At 36.2% G+C, this 13,037-nt stretch overlaps 1 protein-coding gene across 2 annotated transcripts in view; it reads left to right on the top strand.

The window, feature by feature from the left end:
• The window catches only part of WDR64 (WD repeat domain 64), a 150,368-nt gene extending 139,194 nt beyond the window's left edge, over window positions 1–11,174 (top strand). For both annotated transcript variants that reach the window (XM_065883312.1, XM_065883323.1), the window contains 3 exons: window positions 2,300–2,380; window positions 3,211–3,324; window positions 11,091–11,174. In XM_065883312.1, coding sequence (XP_065739384.1) covers window positions 2,300–2,380; window positions 3,211–3,324; window positions 11,091–11,174 — 279 coding nt within the window. The remainder of the gene's footprint in view (window positions 1–2,299; window positions 2,381–3,210; window positions 3,325–11,090) is intronic.
• The last annotated feature ends 1,863 nt before the right edge of the window (window positions 11,175–13,037 follow it).

Raw genomic sequence — 13,037 nt, forward strand, 5'->3', positions numbered from 1 at the left:
CACATCTGCAAAGTCTCTTTCGCCAAGTGAGGCAATATATTCACAGATTCCAGGTGAGAGGAGTAGGGTGTGAATATCTTCGGTTACCATTATTCTGCTTATCACAGATAGACACACTTTTCTTCCGTGCAGAAACAGGAGAGAAATGTACACTGTTATTTATTCTATTTCAATTTCTAAAATTTCTAAAAAACGGATATAGCATGAGTCTTTAGGCGAAGGTCTGGCATTAATTAATTAAAATGGATTTCCTCAAGATTTTCAACAATACAAACCAAACTTATCTCCCATTTATAACCTACAGTTGCCCAACCCTCTGTAAATCAGACTAATTGTTGTTTTCCTGAACATTTCTCTCAGTATTCTGTCCCTATAGTCCACCTGGTCTACCCTTGCCATATCCATGATCTCTCTCTGTCAAAGTCCATCCTACTTTGTAACTGACAATGTATTAGTATCCAGAATAGGAAAAAATCAGTAAGTAGAAAAGGTAGTCCAATTTAAAAAAGAGTCAAATACTTGAATAGATGCTTCACAAAAGGAAAAAAAATTACCAATAAATACATGAAAAGATGCTCAGCCTCGTTAGTAATCATGGAAATGCACATCAATAATATTATAAGATAGCATTTTACAGCCACCAGCTTGGCAAATATCAAAAAGTCTGACAATTGGTGTGCATTTGGAACAATCAGAACAATAATCTGCTAGTAGAAATAGTGTAAACTGCTAGAATCACTTTGGAAAATTATGTGACAGGCATTATCTAGTAAAGTTGAAAATAGGCATACTCTGCTGAGTAGAAATTCTTGAGCATGTGTTTGGGAGGCAGGAACAAGAGAGCTCAGAGCAGTATTGTTTGTAACAGCAAAAACCTGAAAGCAGCCTAACTGCTCATCAACAGTATAACTGGTAACTAAATTATGGCATATTTATAAATTGAAATACTATGGCACAGTAAAACTAAATGAACTAGAATAGCACTCACCTACACAAATGAGTGTTTGAGACATACTATTGAATGAGAAAAGTTTTGCATAAGAATACATACATAGCGATTTCATTTAGATAAAAATAGAGGAGAGGCAAAACTAAATAAAATATTGTTTTGGCAAAAAGCATAAAAGGTAAAATTGTATAAATAAAAGCAAGAGAATTAAGAATATAACATTCAGATTATGTTTGAGAGCAGATGAAAAGGACTGGGAATGGCACACTGAAAACCTCAAAGTTGAGGGTATTGTTCCAATTTGTAAAACAGAGCAGTGTTCATTATGTCATTATTCTTTCACAGCATCAACTTCATGTTTAATAAATATTTAACACTTTCCAAATGAAACAATTTTTATAAACCCTAGCTTTCTGTCCAAACGTAACTCAGTTTCTCCCAGAGGACAGGCTCACAGGCAGGAAAGGGACTGGCTGTGGAATGTAACAGACTTAGGTTTAATCTTAGATGTTATTTTCTCTAATAACTAATAATCTAATCCTTCAAAGAGTTCTTGTGAGGATTAAATGAGAAAATATATATGAGGTACATCGTAGGTACTCAATAAATGTTAATTCCACTTTCCCCAAAGGCCCCAATCTCTTCTTGCTTTGTGTCTCATAACATGTTCACTTATCATGTTCTACACTGAACTAGAATTATTGGTATACTCACTCTTGCTTCTCACCTCCACCAATAAATCATAAGCTCTTTATGGGCAAAGATACATGTATAGCATATAAAAATTCTTCAATTTTGTTGAATAGCACAACCTAAAAATAAAGATTGGTATTCACTTTTAATATTTTCTTCCAATTTGAAGAGATAAACTTTTAAGTAATTTAACTGAAATATTAAATAAATTTGGGGAAGTCTTTAGAAATGTTTTAAAGCTCTTGAAACAACTGAATGCCCTCTTCTTACCACACCTTTATCTTCTCAGTTTGTTGGTAAAATAACAAAGGGTTAACGCTTGAGGTAAAATACCTTTTACTAAGGAATCTCTGATTTCTACTAGCAATTTTGTTTTGCCCATTCCTTTTCATTCTCAATTGTGTAATATTTATCAATTCACTTCTTTTCTGTTAATTTCTTTTTGACATATTGTTATTAGTAATAATAAAACAATAGCACTAACTCTCACATTTAAGTAGCACATCACTATGTGCATTTGATCCTCATAACTCATCAACAGGGAAAGAATTTGCTTAAGATCATGCAGCTAGTAAGTGACAGAATTTGAATCCAGGAATTTTGCCACTGATGTAATGTGGGCCCTTTTCATTAAACATTCACTCCTCTGCTTTGCAGATTCGAAGATATGCCTTGGAAGGTTTCATGACTGAAAACAGAGAGGCAGGGATTGTTTTTGGTTCTCTGCCTATATATAGGGTGAGTTGGAGGTATCTAGGAGTAGAGTGGTTACAGAAAAATAGGGAATCTGACATCTCACCCCTGACCCTGGGCTAAAAAACAAGGTTGGAGAAAATCACATAACCAAGCAGAATGATGCTTCCATAAACATGTTGTGTCCGATCCCAGAGAAGTCTTCAGTTCTGTGTGTCAACGGCCTTGACCACTTGTCTCTGTCATTCCACACTAAATAATACTACAGAAAACTATTTCAAACTTTACCCTGGCTCTTCATCACCTAGAGGATAAAATCCAGATGCCTTTACCCTGGCATACAAACCTCTCATGATCTGATCTCTGCCTGAACTGTATAACCCCATTTTCCACCACATTCTCCCATGTACCTTAAACTCCAGCTACGCTAAATTACTTACCATTCCTTAAGCATCACTGTTCTTTCCTCTTCTGTGACTTTGCCTGTGCTGCCCCTCTGCCCATAACTCATCCACCACTTGTTTCCCTCCAAATCCCTATTCATCCTTCAAGTCTCCAACCCAGATAACCTGTTAAAGAATTAATTAACCAAGAATAATAAACCAAAGACAAAATATTACAACTTAATCTTAACCTATTGTTTCTTAAAATGTTACTTCTCTTTCCCAAGAACATGTTGACAGCTATTACAGGTATCAAACACTTAAACTACAGATGATGCTAAGGGTAAAGTATCAGAATTAATAGTGGGCTCCTGGGAAGGTGGGTATATTTTAAAGCAGTTGGATCTTCTCACTCCCTATCCCCCACCCTTGAATTCACATTACAGAAGTTAGCACTTTAAGTATGTCTAACTCCTTGTTTATGGCTTCTAGGTACCAAGCCCCACTAGTCTAAGATTTCTTCCACTAATTGGTTCAGAGGCACAAAGGGACTTTTCAGATGGCATTCCAGGAAAGAAGAAGGGAAGCCATGTTCAACATGAAAGAGTGAGTTAGTACTTAGAATTCCATAGTGTATCCCATTTCTGTTTGGATTGTTTCTTATTTCTGGGTCTAAAATTATCTCAGTTCCTACTTAGTTTACAAATATTCCAGGATGCATGTGTTTTATCTTAGTGAGATGGAAATCATGAATTTCCTGGACAGACAGAAAAATCAAACAAGACCTCTGAGCCTGAAAAAGTAAAACTTTCTGAGAGCTAATTTCAGACTTAGGTTCACTGACTAATTTTAAAAGCTAGGCAGTATGACATGACATATCTGAGGGCTGTGTAGCCATCCTTGCTTCCTAACATTATTGTACCTGCCTGATGGAGCCAAGACATCAATAAGTTTCTGGCTTACCAGCCAAGTCAAGGAGAATGCTTTCCACATACTGGGTTGGCCAAAAAGTAAAAGTAAAGTCTTACAGAAAACCCCAAACAAACTTTTTGGCCACCCCAATATTAGTAGGAAAACTAACATAAAACTTCACAGTTTACATAGTATTTTTATAAATGATTCTTTTGATTTTCACAAAAAATCACACAAAGTGTTATACCCATTGTAGAATTGGAAAAAAGTGGAGCCAAAAGGGAGGTTAAGTGACTTGCCAAGATCACATAAAATTAAGTGATAACCTGAGGTCAACATTTTACTCCAAATTTCATGCTCATTTCTCAAACCAAACAGCCTAAAATACTCAAACCTTAAAACTCTTCTACTAGTTCTAGGAAGTTTATATAAGCCTAACTTAAAATGTGGTCATTTATCTAGTTATTAAAATTGATCAAAAATTAAGAGGAGGATCTAATATATAGCAATTTTTATTTTTATTATTTTTATTTTTTGGCCACACCACATGGCATGTGGGAACTTAGTTACCCAACCAGGGATCAAACCTGTGACCCATGCAGTGGAAGCGCAGAGACCTAACCACTGGACCACCAGGGAATTCCCTTATTTTTATTTATTTATTTATTTATTTATTTAAATTTAACACATTACTTTTCTAATTAAGTTGACATATATTTATTTATTTATTTATTTATTTATATTTGGCTGTGTTGAGTCTTTGTTTCTGTGCGAGGGCTTTCTCTAGTTGCAGCGAGCGGGGGCCACTCTTCATCGTGATGAGCAGGCCTCTCACTGTCACGGCCTCTCTTATTGCGGAGCACAAGCTCCAGATGCGCAGGCTCAGTAGTTGTGGCTCACGGGACTAGCTGCTCCGCGGCATGTGGGATCTTCCCAGATCAGGGCTCGAACCCGTGTCCCCTGCATTGGCAGGCAGATTCTCAACCACTGCGCCACCAGGGAAGCCCTATTTTTATTTTTAATTTTTATTTTGTATAGTTGATTTACATTGTTGTGTTAGTTTCAGGTGTACAACAAAGTGATTAGCTTACACATATACATATATCTATTCTTTTTCAGATTCTTTTCCCATATAGGTTATTCCAGAGTATTGAGTAGATTTCCCTGTGCTATACAGTAGGTCCTGGTTGATTATCTATTTTATATATAGTAGTGTGTATATGTTAATCCCAACCTCCTATTTTCTGTCTCGCCACAACCTTTCCCATTTGGTAACCATAAGTTTGTTTTCTAAGTATGTGAGTCTCTTTCTGTTTTGTAAATAAGTTCATTGGTATCTTTCTTTTTAAATTGTGCATATAAGTGACATCATATGATATTTCTCTTTCTCTGTCTGACTTACTTCACTTAGTATGATAATCTCCAGGTCCATCCATGTTGCTGCAAAAGGTATTATTTCTTCCTTTTTAATGGCTGAGTAATATTCCATTGTATATATGTACCACATCTTTATTCATTCATCTTTCAATGGATATTTAGGTTGCTTCCATGTCTTGGTTATTGTAAACAGCACCACAATGAACATTGGGGTGCATGTATCCTTTTGGACCATGTTTTTCTTGGGATATATGCCCAGGAGTGGGATTGCTGGGTCATATGGTAGCTCTATTTTTAGTTTCTTAAGGAACATTCAGACTGTTCTCCACAGTGGCTGTAACAAAGTTACATTCCCACCAACAGTGTAGGAGACTTCTCTTTTCTCTACGCCCTCTCCAGCAGTTATTGTTTGTAGACTTTTTGATGATGTCCATTCTGACTGGTGTGAGGTGATATCTCACTGTAGTTTTGATTTGCATTTCTTTAATAATTAGTGATGTTGAGCATCTTTTCATGTGCCTCTTTGCCATCTTTATGTCTTCTGTGGAGAAATGTCTATTTAGGTCTTCTTCCCATTTTTTGATTGGTTTGTTTAATTTTTTGATATTGAGCCGCATGAGCTGTTTGTAAATTTTGGAGATTAATCCATTGTCAGACACGCTGTTTGCAAATATTTTTTCCCATTCTGTGGGTCATCTTATCATTTTATTTATGGTTTCATTTGCTGTGCAAAAGCATTTGAGTTTAATTGTCTCATTTGTTTATTTTTTGTTTTTTTTCCACTACTCTAGGAGGTGGATCAAAAAAGATACTGCGGTGATTTATGTCAAAGTTGGTTCTGCCTACATTTTCCTCTAACAGTTTTATAGTATACAAACTTACATTTAGGCCTTTAATCTGTTTTGAGTTTATTTTTAGCTAGGGCTTCCAAAACTATGTTGAATAAAAGTGGAGAGAGTAGACATCCTTGTCTTGTTCCTGATCTTAGAGGAAATGATTTCAGCTCTTCATCTTCAGGCACAATGTTAGCTGTGGGTCTGTCATATATGGCCTTTATTATGTTGAGGTAGTTTCCCTCTATGCCTCTTTCTGGAGAGTTTTTATCATAAATTGGTGTTGAATTTTGTCAAAAGCTTTTTCTGCATCTACTGAGATGATCATATGGATTTTATTCTTCATTTTGTTAATGTGGTGTATCACAATGTTCAATTTGCAGATATTGAAAAATCCTTGCATCCCTGGAATAAATCCCACTTGATCATGGTGTATGATCCTTTTAATGTATTGTTGGATTCACTTTGCTAGTATTTTGTTGAGGATTTTCGCATGTATGTTCATCAGTGATATTGGCCTGTAATTTTCTTTTCTTGTGGTAACTTTGTCTGGTTTTGGTATCAGGGTGATGGTGGACTCATAGAATGACTTTGGGAGCGTTCCTTCCTCTGAGATTTTTTGGAATAGTTTCAGAAGGATAGGTGTTAACTCTTCTCTAAATGTTTGATAGAATTCACCTCTGAAGCCATCGTTCTTGGACTTTTGTTTGTTGGAAGTTTTTAAATCACAGTTGCAATTTCAGTACCTGTGATTGGTCTGTTCATATTTCCTATTTCTTCCTGGTTCAGTCTTGGGAGATTGTACCTCTCTAAGAATTTGTCCATTTCTCCTAGGTTGTCCATTTTATTGGCATATAGTTGCTGGTACTAGGCTCTTATGATCCTTTGTATTTCTGTGGTGTCCATTTTAACTTCTCCTTTTTCATTTCTAATTTTATTGATTTGAGCCCTCTCCCTCTTTTTCTTGATGGGTCTGGCTAAAGCTTTATCAATTTTGTTTATCTTTTTAAAGAACCAGCTTTTAGTTTCATTGATCTTTTCTATTCTTTTCTTCATTTCTATTTCATTTATTTCTGCTCTGGTCTTTATGATTTCTGTCCTTTTACTAACTTTGGGTTTTGTTTGTTTTTCTTTCTCCAGTTGCTTTACGTGTAAGGTTAGGTTATTTAAAATTTTTCTTGTTTTGTGAGGTACAATTTTATTGCTATAAACTTTCCTCTTAGAACTTCTTTTGCTGTGTCTCATAAGTTTTGGATCATCATGTTTTCATTTTCATTTGTCTCTGGGCATTTTTTTATTTCTTCTTTGATTTTTTCAGTGATCCATTGGTTGTTTGGTAGCCTATTGTTTAGCCTCCACCTGTTTTATTTTATTTTTTGTACTTTTTTTCTTGTGGTTGATTTCTAGTCTCAAAGTGTTGTGGTTGGAAAAGATGCTCGATATTATTTCAATTTTCTTAAATCTATGAAGGCTTTTTTATGGCCCAGCATGTGATCTATCCAGGAGAATATTCCATGTGCACTTGAAAAGAATGTGTATTCTGCTGCATTTGGATGGAATGCTCTATAAATATCAATTAAGTCTATCTGTTCTAATGTGTCATTTAAGGCCTGTGTTTCTTTATTGATTTTCTGTCTGGATGATCTGTTCATTGATGAAAGTGGGGTGTTAAAGTCCCCCACTATTGTTTATTTATTTATTCATTTATTTATTTTTTGGCCGCATTGGGTCTTAGTTGTGGCACATGGGATCTTCGCTGAGGCATGCAGGGTCTTTTGTTGCGGCATGCAGGCTTCTCTCTAGTTGTGGCATGTGGGTTTTCTCTGGTTTTCTCTTCTCTACTTGTGGTGCACAGGCTCCAGAGCATGTGAGCTCTGTAGTTTGCAGCACACAGGCTCCCTAGTTAAGGCACACTACCTCAGTAGTTGTGGCATGTGGGCTTAGCTGTCCCGCAGCATGTGGGATCCTAGTTCCCCAACCAAGGCTTGAACCTCCGTCCCCTGGATTGGAAGGCAGATTCTTTACTACTGAACCACCAGGGAAGTCCCCCAACCCACTATTATTTTGTTACTGTTGATTTCTCCTTTTATGGCTGTTAGCATTTGCCATATATATTGAGGTGTTCCTATGTTGGGTGCATCTATAATTACAATTGTTATGTCTTCTCTTGGACTGATCCCTTGATCATTATGTAGTGTCCTTCTTTGTCTCTTATAGCACTATTTTAAAGTCTATTTTGTCTGATATGAGTATTGCTACTCTAGCTTTCTTTTGATTTCCATTTGCATGGAATATCTCTTTCTATCCCCTCACTTTCAGTCTGTATGTGTCCCTAGATCTGAAGTGGGTCTCTTATAGAATGCATATTTTTGAGTCTTGTTTTCATATCCATTCAACCAGTCTACATTCTCTGGCTGAAGCATTTAATCCATTTATGTTTAAGGTAATTATCAAAATGTATGTTCCTGTTGCCATTTTGTTAATTGTTTTGGATTTACTTTTGTAGGTCTTTTTTCTTCCCTTCCTCTTTTGGTCTCTTCTCTGGTGATTTAAAGACTATCTTTAGTGTTGTGTTTGGATTCCTTTTTCTTTTTTGTTTGTATATCTATTGTAGATTTTTGGTTTGCAGTTATCATCAGGTTTTGATATAGCAGTCTCTATATAAACAAGATTGTTTTAAGTTACTGGTCTCTTAAATTTCAGATGCATTTCCAATATTCTGCACTTGTCCTCTCCTCTTATCATGATTGCTCGTATTGATATCATATTTGTGTGTGTGTGTATGATTTCCTACCTTTACTGTATGTTTGCCTTTAATGGTGAGCTTTTCCACTTGTAATTTTCTTGTTTCTAGTTGTGGCCTTTTCTTTTCTGCCTAGAGAAGTTCCTTTAGCATTGGTTGTAAAGCTGGTTTGGTGGTGCTGAATTCTCTTACCTTTTGCTTGTCTGTAAAGCTTGATTTCTCCATCATATCTGAACAAGAGCATTGCTGGGTAGAGTTTTCTTGGTTATAGTTTTTTCCCTTTTTCCCTTTAAACTTATATATAGGTTTAACTATATCATGCCACTCTCTTCTGGTCTACAGAGTTTCTGCTGTAGAAACTTATGGGGATCACTTTGTATGTTATTTGTTGCTTTTTTCTTGTTGCTTTTAATATTTTCTATCTTTCTTTAATTTTTGTCAATTTGATTAATATGTGTCTCAGTGTGCTCCTCCTTGGCTTTATCCTGCCTGGAACTCTGCACTTCCTGGACTTGGCTGACTGTTTCACATATTAGTGATCTTTTCAGCTATTATCTCTTCAAATAGCTTTTCTGGCCCTTTCTTTCTCTTTTCTCCTTGTGGGACACCTATAATGTTAATGTCTGTGCATTTAATGTTCTCCTAGAGGTCTTAAACTGTCCTCATTTCTTTTCATTCTTTTTTTTTTATTATTATTATTCTGTTCTGTGACAGCGATTTCCACCAGTATGTCTTGCAGCTCACTTATCCATTTTTTCTGCCTCGTTTATTCTGCTATTGATTCCTTCTGGTGTATTTTTCATTGCAGTTATTATATTGTTCAAATTGTTTGTTTTTTTCTTTATGTCTTCTAGCTCTTTGTTAAACATTTCTTGTATCTTTTTGGTCTACTTCCCCATTCTTTTTCGAGATCTGGCATGATCTTTACTATCATTACTCTGAATTTTTGGGGGGGTATATTGCCTATCTCCACTTCACTTAGTTGTTCTTCTGAGGTTTTATCTTGTTCTTTCATCTGGAACATATTCCTCTGCCATCTCATTTTGTTTAGCTTTCAGTTTGCAGTCTCCATTCTGTAGGCTGTAGGACTGTAGTTCCTCTTGCTTCTGATGTCTGCTCCCTGGTGACTGAGTCTGTTCTAAGAGGCTTGGGCAGGTTTTCTGGTGGGAGGGACCAGTGCCTATCTTCTGGTCGATGGAGTTGGGTCTTGTCCCTCTGGTGGCCAGGGCTGTGTCAAGGGGTGTGTTTAGAGGGGGCTGTGGGCTCAGGAAGATGTTAGGCAGCCTGTGTGCTGATGGGTGGGGCTTTGTTCCTGCCCCATTGTTTGTTTCACCTGAGACATCCCAGCACTGGAGCCTACGGGCTGTTGGGTGGTACCAGGACTTGGTGTCAAAATGGCAGCCTCCAGGAGAGCTCATGTCCATGAATATCTCCCAGTACCTCTGCCACCAGTGTCCTTGTCCCCACAGTGAGCCACAGCCTCCCCCACCTCCCCAGAAGACCCTCCAAGACCAGCTAGTAGGTCTGGCCCAGGTTCCTATGAAGTCATTGCTTTTTTCCCCTGGGGTCCTGGTGCACACAAGACCTTGCGTGTGCCCTCCAAGAGTTGAGTTTCTGTTTCCCCCAGTCCTGTGGAGTTGCTATGATCAAATCCCATTTGCATTCAAAGCCAAATGCTCTTGGGGATCCTTCTCCTGATGCCAGACCCCCAGGCTGGGATGCCTGATGTGGGGCTCAGAACTCTCACTCCTGTGGGAAAACCTCTATGATTTAGTTATTTTCCAGTTTGTGGAAAGTATGGTATTTGATTGTATCACAGATGCACCCCTCCTACTGTCTCATTGTGGCTTTTTTGTCTTTGAAATGAAAGTAGAATATCTTTTTGGTAGATTCCAGGTTTTTTGTTGATGGCTTTTCAGCAGTTAGTTGTGATTTTGATGTTTTCATGAGAAGAGGTGAGCTTAAGAACTTCTACTCCACCATCTTGCTTCCTCTCTGACACATTTAGACACTTCTTGATCTAAATTTTGAAACCAAACAAGCTTAACTTTTTATATGTATATTTTCTAAAAATATCTAATTCAAAACTAACTTTTTTTCTCATTTGTGGGATCATTACTTGATTTTATTTTTTTATAAGACAATGGACTCATGATATTAATATTACAACAACCTAACAAGCTTCTTTGTTTTCTTTTATTTTAACCAACCCCCAACCCTTTGCAGATTAGACAGAGAATCGCAAGAATGGATAATTCCAGAGTTAAGTAGTTCTAAAGCCTTTGCTCTTCCACCATGAGCTGCTGGAGCCTCACCTCCTATTTTTTTTTTTAAACACATTTTTACCCAGGAGGCACACAGGATAGCTAAGTAAATAACTAAACTTTCTTCCTTTAATCCTTTAGGAGGATTAAAATCTTCATAAAAATTAGTGGTACAGATTGACTCTAAAAAATTGTGTTTGTCATATAATGCAGTTACTAACTGACCTGTCCTTTATTTCACAGGTACAACAGAGGAGAAGTCTGAAAGGAAATTTTGTCCCACAAATAAACCTGACTTCTTCTTTCTTCCCAGCTATCCCCAAGTGAAGAGAGAAGAATCAGAAGTGGCTGCTGTAGCCTGAGCTGCACTTCAAATGGCAAGGTCTCAGTGATACTCTAGTCTTTATTTCAGGATGAAAGTGAGGGTCTATCAGATATTGTCACCAACCTCTGTATCCTCAGGCCATCCTATTGATGGAAAAGATTACTCAAGGTCTTCAGATGGCCTCATCTCTGAATACCATGCAAGCAGCAACATCCAGTTGGCCAGCTTCTTTCATACATGGAAATCCACTTACTGAATAAGGAATATTTCTTATTTACTGTCAGAAAAATGACTCATAAAGAAACAAATAAAATCAATAGCATAAGTAGATCTAAAATAATATGGTTATCAATGACTTGTTTTCCACCTCCCCCCATTGTTCACCCTAATTTATAACAAGAATTATTATCAGAATGTACGTAATAAGAGTAAAATTACTTATGTGTCACGCTATGTGCAGTATAAAGAGAATTATTTTTAAAAAGAAAAATGTGTCAGTCAAGCCTCTAGCTATTTGTCTTTTTCATTTAGAGAAATGTCATATGGAAGAAAATGCTCAGAGTTTCTTAGATAAAGTCAGAAGTTATTTGCATTTAGACTATAAATGACTCCAGATAATAGAACTTGAATGGTTATCTGCAGTTGCTGGGGTTCATCTTTTACTGATACCTTTATTAATTGATTCTGATATTTTGATCAAATGATTAATTTCACCATTGGATACTCATGTAAAAAATGAAAGCATCTACATTTGATCAATAATAAATGAGATTTTAAATAAGTCAAAGACATGAGGAAGTATCAAGAATTGAAGCCTGAAGACTGGCTGACCCAAATCATTTTGAGAAAAATATTTGTGGTTCTAAGTAATAAAAGCATTCCTGTGTCAAGGGTTAGTCTACTTTCCCCAAAGCTCAAGGCCACATGGGAAGAAAAAACTATGGTCCCTGAACATTTCATACTGCCTTTACATTCTAGGAAGTGTTCTATAATTCTTAAATCCCAACAACTTTGGGAAACTAAGCAAATTTTTTATTCATATGGATCTTACTCATATGAATAAAAAATTTCACTTTTTTATGTTTATTTATAGACATGTACTAATTTTTGTTGTTCATAGGAATCTAATCATTTTTCCTACTGATTTTTTTCTTTTAACTTTTTTCTTCACTTATTTTAATTACATTCAAAACTAAAGTTCCAACAGAAAATATTGAACATTAAGGTTTTTAAATTTTTAAAAAATAATTTGTATCATTTACTCAAATGAAAGAAGAGACTCCTGCAAAAACAGAATATAGTTATGGGAAATTGGCCCTAAATACCTAAGAAAGCCAGGAGATTTTTTTCCTTTAATTGAGGTATAATTGACATATAATATTATATTAGCTTCAGGTGTACAATAAAATGATTCAACATTAGTATATTTTGTGAAGTGATCTCCAGATTAAGTCTAATTAACATCCATCCCCATATGTACTTACATTTATTTTTTTCTTGTGATGAGGACGTTTAAGACCTACTCCCTGGGGAGTACATGGGGGAGCAGCTGGAGTGCAGGCTCCTGAGGGTTGCTGAGGAATAAAAAAAGTGAACAAAAAGCAGAGATCTACTCTCAGCAACTTTCAAATATATAACACAGAATTATTAACTATAGTCACAGTGTTATACTTTACATCCCAATGACTCATTTATTTTATAACTGGAAGTCTGAACCTTTTAACCTCCTTTATCCATTTTGCCCCAGAATACTCTTTATCAAAAAAAATTCTAAAAGTAGCAAGAAAATTCAAAGGAGTTTATGAAAATGATTTCATTTCCTGCCTCTCAATCTCAGTTGTAAAAGGCCATTTCATCCCTAGGCA

The sequence above is a fragment of the Phocoena phocoena genome, chromosome 1, assembly GCF_963924675.1.
Source record: "Phocoena phocoena chromosome 1, mPhoPho1.1, whole genome shotgun sequence".
Classification (NCBI taxonomy): domain Eukaryota; kingdom Metazoa; phylum Chordata; class Mammalia; order Artiodactyla; family Phocoenidae; genus Phocoena; species Phocoena phocoena.